Source organism: Bos taurus, chromosome 13 (genome assembly GCF_002263795.3).
Source record: "Bos taurus isolate L1 Dominette 01449 registration number 42190680 breed Hereford chromosome 13, ARS-UCD2.0, whole genome shotgun sequence".
In the NCBI taxonomy this organism is placed as follows: domain Eukaryota; kingdom Metazoa; phylum Chordata; class Mammalia; order Artiodactyla; family Bovidae; genus Bos; species Bos taurus.
The window spans coordinates 65,334,494-65,356,944 of NC_037340.1; the positions used below are offsets into that span (position 1 = coordinate 65,334,494).

The window sequence follows — 22,451 nt, forward strand, 5'->3', positions numbered from 1 at the left end:
TGTCCCCAAGTCCCTGGGCCTCCCTCCTTGGTTTCTGTTTCCTCAATGTCCGCCTGCACGGATGGGCCTGGGGTCCGGGCTCCCATCCCTGCCGCGTGCGCAGTGCCGCTTCTGATAAACTCCCAGATCCAAACCTTGGATGGAGCCTCCTGTCCAGGCCCAACTGGCAGGATGTTTGCTTTGTACTTGCTTTTGCCATCAGCGAGAGACCCTCGGAAAGGAGCGTCCTCACTCTTGAGAAATTTTCTGTGTGTATGTTTTCTTTTCTTTTTTTCTTTTTTTAAGCTTATTATGGTGTCAAAGAACCTTTCCGGGGGTGTTTTTCTTTTCCTGACCTGCTCTTCCATTTGGGGGCATCAGCTGCCCCAAGATTTCTTCTGTCATTCACCATCTTGATTTCTCTCTTTCTCTCTCTCTCTCTCTCCCCCCATCCCACACCCCACCATTCCTCTGATTTTATCTGGCCATAGAGAGCAGGGCTGAGGGAGGGCTCCGAGGAGAAGGTCAAACCGCCACGGCCCAGGGCCCCAGAGAGTGACACGGGAGATGAGGAGCAAGACCAGGAGAGGGACGCCGTGTTCCTGAAGGACAACCACCTGGCCATTGAGCGGAAGTGCTCCAGCATCACCGTCAGCTCCACGTCCAGCCTGGAGGCCGAGGTCGACTTCACGGTCATCGGCGACTACCACGGCAGCGCCTTCGAAGACTTCTCCCGCAGCCTGCCTGAGCTTGACCGAGACAAGAGCGACTCGGAAACCGAGGGCCTGGTGTTCTCACGGGATCTCAACAAACGGGGCCCCAGCCAGGATGACGAGTCCGGAGGCCTGGAGGACAGCCCAGACCATGGGGCCTGCTCCACCCCGGATATGGCCCAGTTCGAGGTACAGTGGAGCGTCACCGGGACCCGGGCCCGCCGGGCACTGCATGTTCAGAGGGCCCTGGGCCACGCGTGAGAAGACTGAGCCGCCAGCCGGAAGCTCTGATCCGTGTTGCATGACCGCCCCTCCGCAGAGCAGCATGGTTCTGTGCTCGCATGTTCGGCAGCTCGGTTTACCCCTAACGTGCACTCGTGGGCACTTTAACCCCGTGACCCCATCTTTTGCCTGAGGTCACGTGACGACAGGCAGTCTGGTCCGACTCGACTCCTCCCCCTGCCTGCGTTGCATGGCACCTGCAGACTGTGTGCTTGTGGACTCATGGGGGCGCCCTGCTCTGAAAGCCAGATGTTTGTTTCTGATCCCTGCGCTGGCTCCTCTCCCTGGGGCCTGGGGTCTTGGGGGAACAGTGGAAACTCCTAGAGAAAAGGAAACGTCGTTGCAGAAGGGGACTCGGGGACAGACTGGGTCTGGGCCTCTCTGCTCTCAGGGCTTCTTACAGGGGACCTTTGGTCCCGATTCCTTTGCTTTTGCGTCTCTTCCAGCCCCAGCTGCCTCCCACCACATTCTCCCTTCCCCCACATTCCAGGCGTTGAAATAGGAGCTCATCCATTCTGGTTTTTCACTCCGTGCTGAACCCTCTGGAGAAAGTTTTTTCTCCCTTTCTCTGCCTTGCGAATTTGTCACGTTCCAGAACAGAGTTCACATGTCGCTTAACAAGTGAATGCTTTCCTGACTACCCAGGGCAGAAGCGTTGTTCCCTGCTCAGCCCCCTTGCTCTGCTTGCTTCCACTCCCATCATAACTACAAGTTGTCAGGTTACTGGCTTACAGGTCTGCGTTCCTACCAGGTGGCAACTCCACTAAGCTTGCACATACCAAGCACTAATAATGATTAACTGAATGAGTGGCTGGATCTCTAAGTTACAACCATCTATTAAAAGAAGAGTTCCCTCTTACCAGCCTCCCAACCTGATGAAAACTGGCATTCATTCATTCATTTATTTATTCATTCTTTCATTCACATATGTTAGCACCTGCTGTGTGTATAGCCATGAACTAGGTTCAATGGAGGACTCAGAAGATACTAATCTTTTAACATAAGACTTCTAGAGTAGAGGCTGTAATCTGTTTGCCCAGGGTGTTTTCTTTGACCTTGGTTTAAAAATCAGGACGATGATTACAAGATCCAAGGATTTTTTTTTTTTAATATCTTTTAAAAAATCAGATAATCCAGTCACTCAGACCAAACCTGAGTGGACCCCATGTGCTCTCCAGTTCATCCCCATCCTCAGCAAGCCCACTTCACTCGTTTACATCTGCTGCCTGCCCCTTCCCCGCACCCCCAAGTGTGTGACTCTTGCTCTAAAGAACAGACAAAGCAGCTGGGAGGTGGTGGCATCACCCCTGAAGTCATTCAGGACGGTGTATATCACGACGATGCTGGATGTGAGACCCAGCAAGGAGCATGTTTACTGAATAGTGAATGTTCTCTTAATGGTAGCCTGAAAACCAGCACGGACCACCATGAGGTTGGACCACCATGAGGTTGTATTGTCGCAGGGTCACAGGCAGCCTGTCTGGGTGCTGCTGATGGGTCTGGCTCCCTTCCAAGGCTGTTTGTCTATGACATCACACCAGGCCTCTTTTGCCCTGGCCTGCATCACCCTCTGGAAAGTCAGCCAGCAGCAGGGGTTGGAATTCACCTGCTGACCCTACGTCGCAGTTGCCTGTGAGCAGGAATCATTCTGGGGTTTGAGACACAGTGTTTCTCCTTCCTCTCCCTACAGCCCGTGAAAACAGAAACCATGACTGTCAGCAGCCTGGCCATCAGGAAGAAGATTGAGCCAGAGGCTGTACTGCAGACCAGGGTTGCCACTGTGGACACCACCCAGGTAACCTGTGCTTTCCTATGTGCCTGAGCAAGGAAACTGGGCATTGGAGTGTGGCGTCCCCACTGTGGCAAACTCCCTTGGCCAGCCCTTGCCACCTTGGCTTCCCCCAGCGCCACAATTTTAACCCCAATGCTCTTCCAAGCTTCATTATCTTCCCTGAGCCCCATGGGTGGGTGATGGGATGGGCAGACTATTCCTCTTAAAGCTTCAATTTTCCCATCTGTAAAATGGGGATGGTCATGTGGCCTTTATTCTCCTGGGAGTGTTACATGGATAAGACAATGGGTCTTATCAAGTGACGATGGGTCACTTGAAGGAGTTGGAGAGGTTTCTTGAGCTATCCCAGGGACTGCTTTGAGAGAAGACAGATCCCAATTCAGCTTTAATCAGAGCTGCTCACATGGGGTCTTTTTTTTTTTAATGCATGGGGGTTCCACATCAGACTGACAGAATGAACAAACTGAGGGAAAAAAAAAGATAAGTTATTTGGCTCAGCAAGATGTAAAAATACCTAGTACCCTGGAGAAAGTGTTAAGTCATTCAGTCGTGTCCAGCTCTTTGCGATCCCATGGACTATAGCCCACCGGGCTCTTCTGTCCATGGGATTCTCCAGGCAAGAATACTGGAGTGGGTTGCCATCCCTTTCTCCAGGTGATGTTCCCAATCCAGAGGTTGAACCCCAGGTCTCCTGCATGGTAGGTAGATTCTCTACTGTTTGAGCCACCAGGGAAGCCTAACCTGGAGAGGCAGTTGCAAACAGACACAGATCCATTACTTACAGTGCATTTTCTCAGCTCCTTTCGTTTTTAAGCTCTGAAAAGGGAGACTGAGGGTCTGGTAGATTTCCTCTTGGTTCTTGCTGGCCAGAGGAACTGCAGTGCTGGGGCTCTTTTTCCCTGGAGACCAATCTTTGTCTCAAGAACTTAAAGTAAGATGTAAATCTACACGATGTGGGCAACTCTGTCCTTTCCCGAACTTTTTCTCCATCTTTGATAACATGCATAGAGGTTTCTGAGGTGGCTAGTGCAGCTGTAAAAACCTTCGAGTTCTGACAAGCTGTGTGACCCTGGGCAAGCTGCTCCACTGGTCTGTTTTGTTTTAGTAATGTGTGTTGGCTTTGTTTTTATACAGAGAAGTAGAAAACTAAAAATGGCCCCACAGCTCCTATAACAAAATAACAACAAAATAGTCACAGTTATGAAATTCAAACAGAACAGAATGAAATTTTTCTTGTGATTCTTCCCAGAAAAAAAATTATGCATATACTAACATATGTGCTTACATCTCTAGATATTTAAATTTTTTACACAAAAGAGATTGTTCTCTCTTTTACATTTTACCTTTTTTCTTAATATTTACCCTGGAGATCCCTCCCTGTTGGCCCATGTGGACCCACCTCACTCTCCTTATTCCAACTTAGGAATGGATCCTGATTTAGCATGTATTTATCTCCCATCAACGGACCTGTGATTGTTTTTGTCTTTTGCAGTTAACACTGATGCTGCAATGAACTTTTCTGTTCAGACTCCCTGGTAAAACTTTCAGTATGCATCCGAAGGGTGAATCCTTAGCAGTGGGCTCCTCAGTCAAAGAACGCAGGCTCTGAGATTTGGATAGAATGTTTCAAATTATCTGGGATTGTTTTCCATTTGTGAAATAAAAGAATCTGAATGAGCTGGAGGACCTGTGACCTGGAATGACCTGAGGCCCGTTTGTAGTTTGGTCTGTGTCTGGATAGGGCTTCCCAGGTGGTGCTAGTGGTAAAGAACCTGCCTGTCGATGCAGGAGACAGAAGAGATGCAGGTTCGATCCCTGGGTTGGAAAGATCCCCCAGAGGAGGAAATGGCAACCCACTCCAGTATCTTTGCCTGGAGAATCCCATGGACAGAGGAGCCTGACGGGCCAGTCTGTGGGGCCGCAGAAAGAGTCAGATACAACTGAATGCATGCACACATATGCATATGGTGTGTGGACATCCCCCTCCCCACGTTCGCTCACACTGCCTGCCGCTTGGTACCTGGGGATGCCTCCTGCCCAGGTGGCAGATGCTGCAGTCATTTTCGGTACTCTTTCTCTCTCCCCACACCCCTCTAACAACTCCTCCTCTGGCCCCCAGGTTGATGGGACTGCCCCAGGAGGGAAGGAGTTCCTCACAACTCCTCCCTCCATCACCACAGAGACCATATCAACCACCATGGTAAGTAGGACCTGAGACTTGCCTCTCTGACCAGCCCCTTGCCCCTGAAACAGCCAGATAACAAGCTGACCTCGCCAGGTGTGGCAGGAAGCCCTCATCCACCTCACTGTGTCAGGCGTGGGACACAGAGCCGAAGTTTGAAAGTCTGGCCCGTAGCTGCCACAGGATAGCCTGTGAGATCTCAGTTTTGCAAAGTGAATAATGTGGGAGGTGGCATCCCTGAGTTTCAGTCATCTGGACCATCTGAGCTATGGCAGGGACAAAGAGAGGATGCTACTGTCTGAGTAACTGATTATCAGCAACACGGAAGGATTGTGCTGATAAAATCCTTCCTGGATGAAATCCACCCTCCTGGCACCTGTGGGTGGCCCAGGCCACTTCCTCACGTTGGTCAGTAGATGGCGTGTGGTGACTTTAAGCCAGAAGCTCAAGTCCTGAGGGACCCTGTGGTTCTGCTCTGAAGAATCACATCAGATTCTTCAAATGATGACACAGCACAGCTAGCATTCAGCCACAGGTTGTGACTCCATGCAGCACCCTCAGGGGGCAGAAAAGAGCTGTGAGGTGGATGCTCTTTTTCCTCCATCCTTTACAGAGGAGGAAAATGAAGTTCAGAGAGGTAAAGTGACTTACCCAATGTCACACCACCAAACATATGCTAGAGCCAGGTCAAAGCCAGGTGTTCTGGGTCCGGAAGCCCCACTGTCCACCTCAACTGCTCTGCTCTGCTCCCCGATTCTGACCGTTGTGAACAGTGGCCCCTGTGGGGCTGGGGCTGGGGCTGAGCGGGCATCAGTGCCCGGGCTGGATCTGTCTTGAGCTGGGGGAGGTTGTTTTCAAATGCTTTCTCTTGCCAAACTCCTGATACACACATAGGAAGAAAATTATACATTAATTTAGGCTACTCCATAGGAAGGTTTTGAGTAAATAAAGACTTTTAAGATACATAAGCCTAAACCAGTGACCAGCTTGCACACTCTCCATGGGTCACTCTGTTACTCTTCTCCCCTCAACCCTTTGCCATGTGGCATCAGGATGGTCCTCGGGCTAAATGTAAATCTGTACCATGGTGAGCAGGCAGTTACATCATTCATTTACTCATCCATCCATCCATCCATTCATTTGTTCTAAAAACATGTATTAGTCTCTACTCTGCCTGGAATGGGGATATAGAGTTGAAGAAAAGACACTGCTTGTTAGAACTCACTCGTCCAAGTGATAATCACGGGCACATCTATCGTTTAGGTCCTGGCACACAGTGGTGAACAAGGCCCGGCTCTCCCACTTTCCTGGCTGGGTGACCTTGGACAAGTTACCCAAAACCTTTTCAGACCTGTTTCCACTTGGAAAATGGGGTGGGGGGGAACAATAGTATATCCCCAAAGTGTTGAGATGAGGCTAAACTAAGGTAATCTATGTAAAGCCCTCCAAAGAGTGCCTAGCGCACTGTAAGTGGTCTGTAAATAAGAGTGGCCATTATTTTTTCCTGCCTTCAGGGAACTGTGTAATAATGCTTTCCCAGGGAGCCCAGGGCATGGGTTGAGACTGCAGGAGCCTGGGAAGGCTTTCCCTAGGCAGTGACATCTGAGCTACCCTGGAGGATAAAATTAGGGGGCAGTCATGGGAGGAGGTTTCCTAGGTCATGGTAACAGCAGGTGTAAAGGCAAAGATATGAAAAAGTGGAGCATTTAGGGAAAGGAAGTGGTCAGGGAAGTGAGATGTCAAGTGTGTGGACGGGGAGCAGGGGGAGAAGGGGCTGGAAAGGAAGGCTGGGCTGAAAGGGCCTCAGATGTCATGTATGAAGTTCACACTTCATTCTGGAGACCATGGAGATTCACTTCCATTTTTAAAATATTTATTTATTTATTTGGCTGTGCCGGGTCTTAGTTGCAGCATGTGGGATCCAGTTCCCTGACCGGGGATCGAACCCAGGCTCCCTGCATTGGGAGTGCAGTTTCCCAGCCACTGGGACCACCAGGGAAGCCCTTCAGCTTTTTAAGTAGGGGCATGGTGTCATCAAATATGTGTTTCTGTGTTTTAGAAAGATAACTCTAGCAACCTGTGTGGAACATTCTTGGAACAAATTTCCTTCCCTTGGGAGCTCGCATCCCTTTTTTTCCCCTTCTTCCCTCTAATCCTTCCTCCCTCCTACCCTCCCTCCCTCCTTCCTTCCTGCAGCAAATATTTACTGAACACCCACGGTGTGTGAGGTAGTGTAAAGCCAGGCACTGAGAATCCAGCGCGGAGGGAGACAGCAGCGCTGAGCCTACATTCCGCTGGGAGAGACGGAAAGAGCAGGGAGAGAACTAGTTTAGGGGCTGGGGCAGGGCCAGAGTGAGAGGTGGTGGAGGCTGACCAGGGGGATGGGGTTAACGCTGTCTGGAGGCAGGATTTAGTCACTGATTGGACGTTCAGATGATGGGAAGAAAGATGGACCAGTGAGGCTGCTCAGTCGCCCTGGAAATCTACTAGAAAGGAAATTCTCAGGCCCCACCCCAGACAACTCGAAAACTACAGGTTGGAGCCCGGGTGTGGGGGTTGTCTATTTTATCACAAGTCCTTCAGGTGATACCCCTCAAGTCTGAGAAGCATTTACACCAACGAGGAGCACAGCAGAGGGTGCTCCTCAGCAGAAGGTATGTGTTGGGGGTGAGGGAAGCAGTGAATTCCATTTGGGGTCTGATTGAGCCTGAGGTGCCTGTGGGACATTTCCAGGGGAAAATGTCGCGGAGATAGTTGGTTTTAAAGGTCTCAGGTTCAAGAAAGATCTGAGCTGCAGATAAAGGGAGAGGGGACTGTGGCTTTGACGAGGCCATAGAAGGCTTGAGTAGCTGAGGCGTCTCAGAGAGAGTAGTGGGGGGAGTGGAGCGGGATGGAGAGGAGGCCCGAGTCTGGGGAGGAAGGACCTGGCGTGGAAATGGGGGTGTAGCCCCAGCCAGGGAGAAGGGGTGCTCCTCCTTGAGGCAGGAGAGGTGACTGGTGAGCTGGAGATCTGGGAAAGGCAAGTGGAGTAGCTGGCACCTTGCTTGGAACGACCTGTGTGCCCAGCAGTGTGAAGGTGGAGGTGAGGCTTGGCTAGAAAACAGGGATCCATAGAGGAAGTAGAGGTTTGAAGGCCTGGAGGGATGGGAGGATTCAGAGGGGCTAGTGGCTGTCTCCCTGGCTGGGAGAAAGGAAGCCTGAAGCCCAGAAGGCTGCCCTTTTCAGGCCTGCTGCTGAGCCACATTCTGGGACGCTCTCTGAGAAAGTGGCTTGTGATTAGAATACCAGGTAACCAGGTTACCCACAGCTGGGGCTAGATCAGGGGAGGGTGGGGCGAAGGCAGAGGGCTTCTGTCCTCACCCATCCCCTGGCAGACAGAGGTCCAGATCTAGAATCAGTCATGCACAGTCCAGACCTGAGGCTCAGCCCACTGGGGAGCTGCAGAGTGGACACAGCTCTGGGCCCCTGGATGGACAAGGCTGAGCCCTGCGGTGGTGCAGGAAGTGGGAGATGGAGACTCCCACCAGTCATTGTCGTTGTTTAGTCGTTAGGCTGTGTCTGACTGCTCTGCAACCCCATGGACTGTAGCCCACCAGGCTCCTCTGTCCATGGCATTTCCCAGGCAAGAACACTGGAGTAAGTGTGGGTCAGTAAGCCTGGGTCCAATTCCAGGAATATCTAGGAGTTAGATCCCAAGGCTGGACCAGGAGAGCTGCTTCAAGGGCAGAGGGGCATGGCAGAAGGAGAGTGTTGAATCTGGAGTCTGACCAACTTGGATCTAAATCCAGGCTCTGTCACTCACTTGTACGGGGGCTTGAACAAGCCACTTAACATTCCCTGACCTTCCAGTTTCTCACCTGTAAAACAGGAATATTAAAACAATTTCCTAGGTGGTTCAGAGGCTTAAATGAGACCATGCATCCCTAGCACAATACCTAGCACCTCATGTGCACTCAGAAAGCAGTAGTCGTCATGTTGTTAGTATCAGCCTGTACTCCTGTATTTACCTGACAGATTGCTGTTTGCAAAGCCCTTTCATCTTCTGTCAGTTTTATAATGTCCCTGTGCAAGTGGGACAGGGGTCTCCCTTTAAAAAAATTTCTTTTAAGACTTTATTCTTTTAGAACAATTTTAAGTTCACAGCAAACTTGAGAGGAAGGTCCAGAGATTTCTCCTAGACCCCTTGTCCCCCAGCACATACACAACCCCCGACCTGCACCTCATTACCAACATCTCCCACTGGAGTGGGACGTTTGTTGCCACTGATGAACCTGTATACTGCAGGGTCCTTTTATGTAGGTGAATCGAGGAGGCTTGGAGAGTGCAGGTGGGTCTGCCCCAGGTCACGTGGCTGGAACATGGCAGGGCCTGGATGTCTCGACTCCTTTGTTAGTACTTACAGGGAGAACATTGAGTCTTGAGTCTTGTTCACCACAGTGTTCCTAATGCCAGGCATTCGGTAAATATTTGTTGAATGTGTGGGTGTGTAAGTGTGTAAGCGTGTGTGTTGAGTGAGCGAGCAAGGGATGAACAGGAGCAGACTGAACTGAATGATGCCTTCAGCTCTCTGCCTCTAACGTCACTATTCAACCTTGTGGCTGGGAGAGCTCCATGGTCATGTGCTCCGGCCATCCTGGGGGCCCGCCCACCTGAGACCTGGCCATCTGAGCACTATTGTTTCCCCAGGAGAACAGTCTCAAGTCCGGGAAGGGGGCAGCTGCCATGATCCCAGGCCCACAGACGGTGGCCACGGAAATCCGTTCTCTTTCTCCGGTAAGTGGGCAGGGCCAGCTCAGGCTAGGGGACTCCACACAGAGCATTGTGGACGTGGGTCCACACGTGGCCCAAGGCAAGTGCGGCGTGGAGCCTGGGAGGCCGCCCCTTTAAGGACAGCACTAGGAAACGGCATCACCTTCGGATGCCCACAGGGCTCCCTGGTCAGGGTCTCGTCCATTGCCCCCCCCCCACCCCCCACGTACAAGTAGGGCAGCAGAGTGGGATGAACTGGTCCCTCCCCTTGGTGATGCCTGTAACGTCACAGCTCTTTGGCATCTGCTGTCCTTACTGACCAGGAGGAGTAATGGACTAGGAGTCCAGAGGCTTGGACTCTGGACCTACTCCACCCTCAGCAGCCTGAGTCTGTCACTGAGAGGTCTCTGGCAGTGCCTCTGTTCTCCAGATCTGTCGTCTTCATCATCTAGTCCCAGAAAGAGCGTCTTCCCCACCCTGACAGCATGGGGGATGAGGAGTGCTCTGTTTCTGCCCTGGGATCCCTCTGTTCATCCTTCTCAAAGGCCAGGATTCTTAAATTCTAGGGTCTTGTTAGGATTCAAGACCTTAGGAATCTCAGGTTCTCGGAATCTTAGATTCCAGGGTTTGAGAATTTCATGGGTCTAGCATTCTGAAGACTCCAGTATTCCTGAGTTCTTAGACTTGGTGACTCAAAGCATCTTGGCTTCCAGACTTCACCTTCATGGAACCACCCCCTTCCCCACTTCTCCCTTGGTTGGCCCCGCCCCCGCCCCATCCTGCAGACCCCAGCGCCCTCACCTGACCCCTGGGGTGGGGTCGTGGTGGTTATATTCTGCAGATCATCGGGAAAGATGTCCTCACCAGCACCTACGGCGCCACCGCGGAAACCCTCTCCACCTCCACCACCACCCATGTTACCAAAGTGAGTAGCAGCAGCAGGACCCCGTGTGCCCCCAGCCTGGCCGCGGGGCTCGGAAGCTCGCCACAGCTCTGCCCTGTGACGTGGATAGAGAAGACTGCAGTGTTTCCAGTTTCTGGAGTGCTGTGCACTTTGTTCTGTGCTAAGCATCATAGGCACCAACCTGCCCTTCATTGTTGACGGCCAGGCTGGGGGGATGGGACTGTCTCCTTGGAAGACATTGTGAACCCTAGTGTTTGTGCCTCATGGAGCTTAAGTGCCAGAGGGATTTAGCAGGGAGCAATTTAAGGAAGGCTCCAAGAATGAGGAAGGGGCTTCTGGAAAAGGTGGGGTTTGCGCACGGTCTTGGAAAGCCAGGGAGGACTCTTGAGGGAGGAGGCAGACGTTCTAAGCCACGTGGAAGATGGGAGCAGAAACCGTGTGTTCGCTTATTCATTCTCTGAGCAAATGTTAGTTTGTCAGCCTTACGCTACCTTTGTGCTAGGGACTGCTGGAGGGGCTGCAAACAGTGCACACGGAGAAACAAGATAAGCCGTCTCTGCCAGGAAGAAGCATGTAGGGGCGGAACTGTGAGAAATTAGGTTGAACTGAGGGAGGGGGAAGCAGAACAGAGACAAGAAAGAGAAATCCCAGGACAGGGGTGACAACAGAGGGTCTGAGTCTGAGAGCCATGGAAAGCCATCAAGGTTTTTAAAGTGGGAAGGAACCCAGCGAAAAGGGGTTTAAGGAGAGGAGATGAGGTCCACTAGGATGTGCAGCTAGACGGGAGAAAGAAGAGAGATGTGGAAGAGACTAGGCGTGAGGGGGCGGAGCAGGGTTCCAGGAGGAAGGGGCGGGGCCAGAGGAGGGGAAGGGGCGGGGCCAGAGGAGGAAGACCTTCCCGGTGGGTCAGCAGTGACTTACAGGATGGGGCCTGCGGGCTGAGGACCCGCTCACCACTGTGTCCATGCCTGAGTGGCCAGGAGGAAGAACAGGAGGGAGCCCAAGGCAGAGATGCGGTCCTGAAGGAGAGAGGCCAGGGAGCCAGGCTGAGTGGGAGGTTCCGTTCAAGCATCGAAGGAGGAATCTGGTAGACAGCACTAGCCCTTAATAAGCAAGACCACCCCAGCCCTGCCCCCTGCCACACACAGTATGGTCCCCAGAAAGAGCCCATTCCTACCAAAAGCATCAGTGAGCAAGGATGACTTGACTGAAAGGTTTATGGGAAGGGGTTCCATCACACACCCCGCAGCATACAGCTCAAAAGTCTCTCCTGGCCCTGCCACCTGGGAGCCATCCACTCTGCCCTGGGAGCCGTCTTCTCTCTGTCCACTCCTGACTCCAGCTGGGCATTCCCTCCGCCACCACCTACCTTTAATATATTAAGCAGTTAAGTCCTCCCCCATCTTCTAAGCTTGCTCCCAGGCCCCACCCCTTCAGAAAACAGTGGCAGCTATCAGCTTATGTATAAGTATCATTCATGCAATTTTCTCTTCTAGTGTTGTTGGAAGTCATTTAAAGGAGAACCTTGTCACCATTCACATTTCATTCATGTGTTTCATTCAACAAATCCGCATTTTAGTACCTATCCTGGCCAGGTGGGGCAGGGGAATGGGGGAGGAGGGGATGCAGAGGTGAACAAAAATAACGGCCCCTACCATCAAGAGCCCCAGCCTAGTGAGCAAGGCCAGGTCACACACACAAGGTCAGCACAAGACAGAGAGGCCCAGAACCATGAGAGATACCAACTTGCTGCTCGGGAGGTACCGAGGCAGGAAGGTGGAAGGGCAGCTCACCAGGGTGAGGGCCACAGCATTCAAGCCCAGCTTGGAAGAGCTAGAGAGGGCAGCTTGGTAGCTGGGGGAGCAGTGGCAGCCAGGCAGGGTGTTCAGTCTGAAGTCCCAAAACTAGTAAAGGGAAAAACCAAGGGAGCCAGGAGAGAAGGCGACTGCTGATTCCAGCCTTGCCCTTGAGGGGTGCTTTGACTCTGTCCCCTGTCGAGGCTGCTGCCCCAGCCAGACCTAAGGCTGAACCCGCCTCCCTCTCCCTCTGCAGACTGTGAAAGGAGGGTTTTCTGAGACGAGAATTGAGAAGCGGATCATCATCACCGGGGACGAAGATGTCGATCAAGACCAGGTATGTGGATGGGAGCGTGGGTCCCAGTGGCACTGCCCAGGCCACCGGCCCTCCCGTGTTGGGTTACCTGTGGACGGCTGCGTGTGTGAGCAGAGAAGATGTCCACTTCCTGCTGACCCTGTCCAGAGGAGAAGCCCCCAAGGAAGGGGCACTGAATGGGAGGCAGAAGGAGCCAGAAGACCTGAGCTCCACCCTCTGCCATGAACTTGTGGGAGCGTCCCTGTGCACTGGAGGGGCTTGCTGGTCTCTGTGGCCTCACCCGTATTCAGTGCGCTCTGGCTCTTCACCCTGCTCTTCTTTTCCTCCAGGCCCTGGCTTTGGCCATCAAGGAGGCCAAACTGCAGCATCCCGACATGCTGGTAACCAAAGCCGTCGTCTACAGAGAAACAGACCCATCCCCTGAGGAGAGGGACAAGAAGCCACAGGTGAGGCTCGTGGGGCTCAGTAGCTGTGAGACAGAGAAGAGAACAGGGTCCTCCAAGAGGCATTTCCATGTGAGGACCCACCCAGAGGCTGGGTCTCCAGCACAGCTTTGATCACCACCCCCCAGGCTTCCTGATTTTGGATTCAAAGGGAAGAAATAGCTCCCCTAGATTTGATATGAGGACAGAGGGGAAGGAAGACTGGTTTCTTTGGGGTTTTAGGCTCCAGACCCAGAAAAGTAAATCCAGAAGTGGTGAGAAAAGGGGAGAGAGGATTGGACGGGTGGATACCAAGGTGGGATAGACAGAGATATGCAAAACCTCACTGGCCCATTGCCTATAAGCTGGAAGTCAGAAAAAGTCCTACCCAGCCCACGTCATATTCCTGTCCCCAAGTCTCTGTCTCCATCACCAGCCACTAGATGTCGCCAAGAAGGAAAGTTTTACAAATTGAAGTATAGTTGAATGTTGAAAAAAGATAAAATTGTGGTTTTATCTTTTATAGTTGAAAAAAGATAAAATTTTTTATCTTTTAAAAAAATTGTATTTATTTAGGCTTCTCTGGGTCTTCATTGCTTTGCATGGGCTCTCTCTAGTTGTGGAGAGTGACGGCTACTGTTCACTGCAGTGCTTGGTCTTCTCTTGCTGCGGAGCACGGGCTCTAGACACACAGGCTTCAGCAGCTGTGGTGCACGGGCTTAGTTGCTCCGTGGCATGTGGGATCTTCCTGGACCAGGGATTGAACCTGCGTCCCCTGCACTGGCTGGCGAAATCTTATCCACTGTGCCACCAGGGAAATCCTACTTTTTTTTTTTTAATTGAAGTATAGTTGATGCCAAGGAGGAATATGAGGACCAGAGTCCTTCATCCCATCTGTCTTGCTAGATTGGAAACTCTTCTGAGGCCACCTGGGGCCAGAATCCGAGGGGACCTCAATCCTTACTCTTTCCTCTTGGGCCATCAGTGCCTTGGTGAATAACAGGAGGGAAATGGTGCTAGAGCAGACAGGTCTCCCGCCTGAACTTGGGGGAAGCTGGTGAGGCCCCTCTAGAAATTTACTGAATTTTATCAGATCTATAATAATTGAGTTGAGTGAAATAAGTTAGACACTTACAAATGGGTCCATTCATAGGAAGTTCAAAAACAGGCCATACTAAACATGCTCAAAGTCTGAATATCAGTTCCTGCTGAGAAGTGGCATTGACAGGGAAGAACCACAAGGGGACCTTCGAGGGTGCTCGAAGTGTCAGTGTCTTGAACTGGGAGGGCTGCGTGGATGTGTACACATATAAAAATGTGTTAAGCTCCACACTTAGATTTGTGTACTTGACTGACTTTGCACATTATACCTCACTGAAAAATAAATCCATTTCAAAGGCCCCCACAAGCAGCAGGTCTCCTTTTGTCCTCTTCCCTGATGAAGAAAACCAGTGTTTTCTAGAAAGACACAAGAATGTTTCTTTTACAGCCTTTTGATTACCACCCCCTTCATGTCACAAGAAAAGGTGCGGAAGTATTTTCTTGCCACTCTGAAGCGTTGCCAACTCCAATCTAGACCAGTGCTGTCCGACAGAACTTTCTACAGTGTTGGAAATAATTTTCTGTGCTGTGCAGTGTAGGAGCCACTAGCCACATGTGGCTGTTGAACACTTGAAACTGGCTAATCTGAGATGAGATGTACCTTAAGGGTAAAATGTGTGCTGGATTTTGAAGATTATATATGGAGAAAAAGAGTATAAAATAGTTCAATAATTTTAATATTGATTATATGTTAAGTGATAATGTTTGGATGTATTGGGCTAAGTGAAATACATTATTAAAATTAATTTCACCTGATTCTTTTTACTCTTTTTGATGTAAATTGAAACATTAGAGTTTTACTAATATAGCTGGAAATTTTAGAAAGCCATAAATTTCTAGGACGTTTAGAAAATATTGTCTAGAAAATCTATTATCTGAAAAATTTTCAATTCCATCTGTGGCTAGTATTTCTGTTGGGCAGTGCTGGTCTATTTGTGTGCTTAATTTATTCATGCCGGGCTCGTTGTGCCATGGGAGCTCTTAGTTGCAGCATGTGGGATCTAGTTCCCTGAGCAGGGAATGAACCCAGGCCCCCTGCATTGGGAGTGCAGAGTCTTAGCCACTGGACCACCAGGGAAGACCCAGACAGGGCTGGTCTGGAAGTCATGTAAGCTGATCACAGGCAGAGCCTGCCTTCCTCAGACTTTCAGGTAAATTGTCATTCTTGTCCCCTCAGTTGCTTAGTTATTGTTGCTTTTTGTTACCCAGGTCTCAGAGGGGTAGAGTGTAGGTCACTTGCCAAGCTGGTGCTGAGCTGGCCGCATTACCCTGGGAACACAGACACTAGAGAACTATTGTCATAGAGTCTGACTGAGAAGTGCTGGGTTAGGACCTGGAAATCTTTTTTTTTTTTTTTTCAGTTTTATTTTATTTATTTGGCTGCACAGTACGCGTAACTTCCCTGACCAGGGATTGAACACGTGCTGCTTGTTTGCTTTGCAAGCTCAGAGTCTTAACCACTGGACCAACAGGGAAACCCCCTGGGAATCTTTATTTATACCTTGGTCCTTGGGAAATCCGTGTGCAGCCAAGTGTAGGAGCCACTGATGCCAAGAATTCTGTGCTGGGAATCTGGACCTGACTCCATTCCATCCATCCTACTGACTTAGCTTCATGACCATCGGGGTCTCGGTGCGCTCATTTGCAAAATGAAGAGACAGGACAAGCCCTCTTGTAGTTATATACAATCCTCTCGCTACTTATTTGCTTCCCTAGGTTCTTGTACCTCCTCCATTCCCTGTCTCACTCCTCTTCGTCTTTCCCAGAAGCGTCCCAGTCAGTCCCCCTAGGCTCCTGCCTTCCTGTGTTCCCTGGCTATTCGGCGCTCTCGGCTCTCACCCCAGCGTCGTCCTCCCTACCCCATGCGGTCTTCACGTCTGCCCACCTCCATGCTCCCTTTGCCATCTCATTCCCTCCTCCTCCCCCCACCCTTTACTTCTTCCTTGGCTGCCATTGTCCCACACGTCACCACACACCCTCTCTCTCTATCTCTCTCTTTTGGATTCTTCTGTAAAGCTTACCTTGTTATGTTGCCCTGGAGAGACAGAAGTTTCTACATGCCTTTTCTGTCCACCTTCCTTCCCATTAATTGTCGCCAAGTAGAAACCACTTCTGACTCTTCATATAGTCAGACTCACTAATTCTGGAGGGGAGGTCTTCTCTGAATTGGAAACTCTTTTTTTTTTTAAATTATTTATTTTTGGCCGTGTTGGGTCTTAGTTGTGACATTCAGCTTCTCTCTAGTTGAGGCATGCTGGCTTAGTAATTGTGGCACACCAGCTTAGTTTCCTTGCATCGTGGGGGATCTTAGCTCCCCGACCAGGAATTGAACCTGCATCCTCTGCATTGGAAGGCAAATTTTTAACCACTGGACCATCAGGGAAATCCTCTAAGGCAGGTACTCCATTAATTATGAGAAAACTTAAAGTGAAGCCAGCATTGTAAGAAAAACTTCTCAGAAAGTAGCAGAATGGAGTGGAAAGAACACACCCAGCTTTGGACCCAGAAAGTGTGTCCAGAGGAACCACCCGGGCCTCAGTTTCCTCACCTAAAAATGGAGTTAACCTATACACTGGAGCTGCTGCAATGAACCCCATTTATGAGTGTTAGAGACTGCACGGGCTGCTGTAACAGAACAGAAAACTGGATGGCTTAAGCAAGACACACTTAATTTCTCACAGTTCTGGGGGCTGGGAAGTCCAAGGTCAAGGGGCCAGCCAATCTGGTTCCTGGTGAAGGCCCTCTTCTGGTTTGTAGACAGCTATCTTCTCTGTGTTCTTATGCAGTGGAAAGCAGAGAAGTCATCTTTCTCATGTCTCTTACAAAAGCACGCATCCTGTTTATGAGCACCTCCTAAAGGCCCTGCTTCTGAATACCATCCTCTTGAGGATGAGGGACTCAACCTGTGAATTTTGGGGGTTCATATTGAGTGCATAGCAGTGACTTACGAGGGTGTTGTCTCACATACCAAAGGTGCTTGGCGATGTGAACTTCCTTCCTTGTCCCTATAGTTTCGTCATATTGAGTGGTTGATGAGAGCCCTGAGCAAGTCAGACTTTAAACTTCTATCACCAGCCTCTTGCACGAGTTTCTGTTTCTATGTGGGCATCCATCTTGCCAGTCTTCATTGTCTCTCCCCTCCCTGAATCCTCCTTCTGTCCCTGCTCCAGCAGACTTCCTTATGAAGTTCTTCCTTCTTGAAGTTCTTGCTGTGAGTGTGGAAATCACCTGCCTTACACAGTCTTCTCTCCCTGCAGCTCACAGACCAGCTGTGTGGGTTTGGCTCTATCTTTGCTCCACTGGCCAACCTCCTTCAGGCAGGATCTATATCCCAAACACTGCCAGCAAGAGGGTGGCACCCACCCAGCTTCCCAGAGCTTTCTTGCTTTCAAAGTTCTAATTAAATGGGGAAGGTGAGGGGTAGGCAGGATTGACCTATTTCAAAGCAGGAGCCTTGAATTCTAGTCTTGTTTCTGCCACCAACTTGCTAAGTCTTTGCCCCCTCTGGGCTCAGTTTTCCCATCTATCAAATGAGCCAAGAAGGATCAGTTATCTACCACTCTATTAGCTCTTGACCATGTAAATGGTAAAGGACAGGGATGATATGCCACCCGTTAAATAGTTCTGGGTAGTTGCTATATGTCAGGCATGGTGTTGGGCTCTGGAAAGACAGCAGTAAGTAAGAGACAGCCCTTGCCCTCAGTGAGATCAGAACAGTGTGTGGTTAACTTAACAACAGCAGTAGTAATGATAAAAACAGCCAGTATTTACTCAGCACTTACGCTGATCCTTGTCTTGAATCTTCCCTACAACTTCTGTCCATTTTATGGAGGAAGCAGCTAAGGTCTAAGAAGATTAGGAAACTCGCCCAAGGTGACAGAGTTAGTAGACCACGCAGTGGGATTTGACTTCAGATTGTCTGATTTCGGAGCCCAGACCCCTCAACCACTCAAGTTTTGGAGTCAAACTTGAGTTGGGATCCAGATTTCAGTCTCTTCACTTAAACACTACTCTCTGGGGTTTAACTAACCTCCAGGACACAGCAGGCCATGGCAAATAGAAAGGAAAGACAAAAAAAACCCACCTCTGCCATCACATCTGAATATTTTTTAGATCTGAGAGCAGATAGGAAGACAAAATGAAACAAGTGTGATCTTAGCTAAGTGTGATCTAACAAGTGTGATCGGGGAAAGCTAAGGACAAAGTTTCAAGGTAACTTGAACAATTTTCAGCCAAAGTGAAAGATCCTACCTGCGTGGACACAGCCCAGCAAACATGCATGGACTTTGGAGTCAGACAGGTGGCTTCGAGAGAGAGTGAAGGACAGGAAGGCCTGGTGTTCTGCAGTCCATGGGATCGCAAAGAGGACGACTGAGTGACTGGACAACAAGGTGGCTTGAGTTGTCAGTGGCCACTTTATTACCAGCTGTGTGGGCTTGGATAAGTCACTCTGTCTTCCTAAGTCATAATCAAGGGCACACGGTAAAGAGAGTGAAAACAGCCATGTATTTAAAGATGGACGACAAAAGTTACTAACTCTCCTTGTCCTCTTCCTTCCTTTGCATCTCCCTTCTCCTCTCCACCCCCTGCCCCCCGACCTCTGGCTTCAGGAATCCTGACCTCTGTGAAAAGATGCTGGCGTTTCTGGTCCAACCCAAGCCAGAGAACCATAAAGAAGGGGCCTTCATCCTGGATTCTCCAACTCAACACCGACGTCCCAGCTGTGACGTACTGTCCCTGAAAGAGACTGGGAAAGGAAAAGCATATATATATAGATATATATAGATATAGATATATATACACAGGAAACACCACGTCCTCGCACTGCTGCCGGGGCTGGCCGAGCATTCGGCCGACAGCAACAACCAACATCTGAACGCCTACATATCCTTTGCAGACAAATTGAAGAATTGGTGGGATTTTCTAGGAAACCAAACAAATAAAAATTATAACAACAGTAATCCCTTGCTCCCCTCCCCACCCCACTTTGAAGCCCTGCAGAACAACCAAGGCAAGCCAGACCACGCTGATTGTAGAAGTACAAGGCCTCCTGGGCCTACACGTTCCCTTCAGTGGACAAGCATCCCATTTCTTCTTTTCCTGCGTCCATTGCCCACTCCAATGCAAAGGAAAACACTTTTGCAGCCAGTTAGAGAAGCTGCAGCAGCAAGACACGCCCCCGTCAACCGTTTTCCAAGAAAGAAAAATCCCCCATTCGGAAAGGAGGAGGAGGAACACTGGATTCTTATTTTTTGGGTCTTGACACTGGGCTGCAAAATCCACCTGCCTTTCTTCCGCCTCCTTTCCCCCTCAACTCTCACACGTCTCGTCATTTTCTGTCTGGGTTCCCTCCTCCCTCTCCCCCACCCCACACCCCTCACCCTCTGTGTCCTGGTCCTGCCGAGGGCCACTGCAGATGACTCTCACTGGAAATGAGAAAAAGAAAAGCAAAAACGTGAAACCAAGCCACAGGAGGTGAAAGTAGACATTATATGTTTATGGGTTCTCATTATGAAGGTGCCGCTTGTAGGAGATTTGTATGGATGTGCTTTTAAGTTATGTATATTACATATAACAGGAAACAAATATTAAAATAAACAGTGCTGGTAAGTATGAAGCTGACATTTTAAAATGATAATTATCTGACTGTGATTGATGTATTCTCAAGGTTCCTAGATCTCACCGAACCAACCCAGCCAAGGAGACCCGGACTCGGGCTGTGGGTCGCTCACAGTAGGAGCTGACAGTTCAGTGTAGAAATACAGTGTGTGGTGTTTGTACTTGGTTGATTGGTGGGGAGGGGTGGGGTCCCCATATGGAGAGGCAGGGGTTTGGCAAGAAGGAAGCGACCCAGGTGTGGTTCAAGATGCCTTCTCCCCCAGGCAGCAGCAGCTGGGACCTGGACCGTGCTCAGGACCCTGCAGCACAGATCCCCTAGCTCAGTCCCCCTACCTCCCCGGAAGGCTCGCCTCAGTTCTCAGTCATCTCTTTGTTGTGCCACATGTCTTGCCTTTCCCTGACCACAGTGTGACAGCTAAGTCCTATCCCAAGGGAGGTGATGCCCCCAGCTGCCGCGGAAGACGGTGGCTTCCACCTGGCTGTCTGAATGTCCCCAGCTCAGTTCTTTCTTTTGACCACTCCTGTATTCTGTCTGAATCATTCTCTTCTTCCTGGGTCAAAGCAGCGATGGTAGAGACTGTACATGGGCAGGCCCTGACAGGTCAAAACTGGACTCCCAGAGGCTCCTGAAACAAGCTGAGGTGGACAGGAGGTGTTGCTGGGGCTCCACCTTCGAATAAGACCCTGGCTTTGGAGACCTCCCCTTCAGTCAACATCTGTTCTCTGATCCTGGGCCCTAAGAGTCGGACCACAGGAGCCCTTGGAGAAGGTCCCATCAAAAGCTTGGCATTGCCCTGTGGCACACGTGGGCTTTCCAGACACAAGCTGCTTTCGTGAGCTCAATGAGGCCCCTTCTGAAGGCATTTGCCCTTTAATTTCTCAGTCCCATTTCATTTCCCCCATCTTGCTTCTAAAGCAGTTGATAAATTCATTCAACAAATATTTACTGAGTACTTACTTGTGCCAGGCACTATTGTTAGGCTCAAGGAGAAAGCATGGCGGTGGGGGCGCGGGGAGCAGAGGGACCTGGGAAGCTCCTTGAGCCAGCCTTACATCTCCAGCCCCTCTGAGAGCACTTCCGCCTTCTCTCCAATTATCAGACATCTGCGGATGCCCTGCCAAGGGCCCAGGCTTGCTTATACGTTCCCTTGGTGACACATATGCTTCGCTGCTTAACTGGTGCTGACCTGAGGCAGAACGGTGTTTGCCTCTGTAGGTAAACGTGAAGAGGAGAGGCAGAGAGAGCCCTGAATCTGGGGCTCAGGTGGCACAGCCAGCCACACCCCCTCCAGCTCCCCCTGAGAGTGGAAGTGCGCCAGGTTCTTCTTACACAGAAGCCACAGAACCTCCTCCCCGTCCTCCTCAGCTTGAGAGCCCCCACTCCCTCTGGGCCAAGAGCTGGAGTGGCTCTGCCCTCTCTGGGCCACCTGGAATCTGGCTCAGGCATCCTTGTCTTTGCAGGAACCAGGTGTCCTGAGCGCACTGGACATACCTCAGAGGGAGAATATTTGTTGTGGGTTCTGCACCTGCCTACAGACCCTATGTGTGTGGCTTCAGGACAGGGAAGAAGTGACCAGGCTTGGTTTGTGGGCCAGCCAGGGTTTATGGAGCTCTCCAGTCCACAGATGCTCTGACCTTCCACAGAGAGGCAGGCATCTGCCAGCAGGGAGGAGGGGAGCTGCAAAGCTGAAATCTAGGGCGCTGTTTCCTTCCCATCCTCCTCTTCATAGGGAATATAGATGTTTGTCATATCTGTCGTCAACCTACTTTTCCATTTTCCATTTCACGTCCTTTCTGTGCCACCTCTCCACCCAGGAGACCATGTAGCATAGTGGAAGAAGTCCTGGAGGGCAGTCAGGAGTTCTGGGTGGCCATCCTGGCTCAGCCTCTAACTCACCACATGCCACTGAGCTCATCTTATCCTCGCTTCAGGGCCTCAGTTTCCTCACTTGCAAAAGGAACAGGAAAAGCAGATGCCCTCCATGGCCTTTGTCCACTCTGCCAGCCTGTATAAGTCTTTGTTTGCCCCTATTTTGCTTTCTTGGGATCTTTTCAATCTGAGGGTACAGGAAGTGCCAAGACCTGTTTCAGTTTTTGAATCCTGTAAGCACATTCCAAGACTGGCCTGAAATTGCATGAGCAACATCACTCTAAATTTTTTTTTTTTTTTTTCCAAAAAGCACCTTCCTAACCAACTGCGATGCTGTCCTGGTCCTTTTTGCTCACACCCCTCTCTCCTCTCTCGTCCCCGCGCTCCCCCACCTCAGTGCTCCGTGCTGTATGCGTGTGCTCTCTGTTCTTGTATACTCAATAAAAGTGAAATAAATGTGTTTGATGCTGAACCACAAACTGCGTTGGCATCTCTCTCTGACCTTGGCTACCAGTACAAGTTGGCATTGTGGGACAGGCTAAAATTGGGGTGGTGAGATCCCAACTGGAACATTTTCATTCAACCTACAACACCTTCATTCAAATATCTGCAGATCCCAGTGTGGAACAGGTCTTGGCTTTACGGGAATAACAATGAATAAGACAAAGCCTTTGCCCTCCAGGAGCTCAGAGGCTAGTGGAGAAACTGAACGAACCAGGCGAGCGC

The 22,451-nt window shown here is 50.5% G+C and overlaps 1 protein-coding gene across 27 annotated transcripts in view; it reads left to right on the plus strand.

Moving 5' to 3' along the window:
• Positions 1 to 22,204, plus strand: part of EPB41L1 (erythrocyte membrane protein band 4.1 like 1) — a 176,660-nt gene extending 154,456 nt beyond the window's left edge. For 16 of the 27 annotated variants that reach the window (XM_025001212.2, XM_025001216.2, XM_059892851.1 and 13 more), the window contains 8 exons: positions 471 to 881; positions 2,665 to 2,769; positions 4,886 to 4,966; positions 9,635 to 9,721; positions 10,539 to 10,622; positions 12,654 to 12,734; positions 13,043 to 13,159; positions 14,625 to 14,992. In XM_025001212.2, the coding sequence (XP_024856980.1) occupies positions 471 to 881; positions 2,665 to 2,769; positions 4,886 to 4,966; positions 9,635 to 9,721; positions 10,539 to 10,622; positions 12,654 to 12,734; positions 13,043 to 13,159; positions 14,625 to 14,711 (1,053 nt within the window). In that variant the 3' untranslated portion in view covers positions 14,712 to 14,992. Of the gene's footprint in view, positions 1 to 470; positions 882 to 2,664; positions 2,770 to 4,885; positions 4,967 to 9,634; positions 9,722 to 10,538; positions 10,623 to 12,653; positions 12,735 to 13,042; positions 13,160 to 14,624; positions 14,993 to 18,846 lie in introns of those variants that run through there. The other 11 variants (XM_025001223.2, XM_025001219.2, XM_025001221.2 and 8 more) reach the window with 6 other exon arrangements.
• Positions 22,205 to 22,451: the final 247 nt, after the last annotated feature.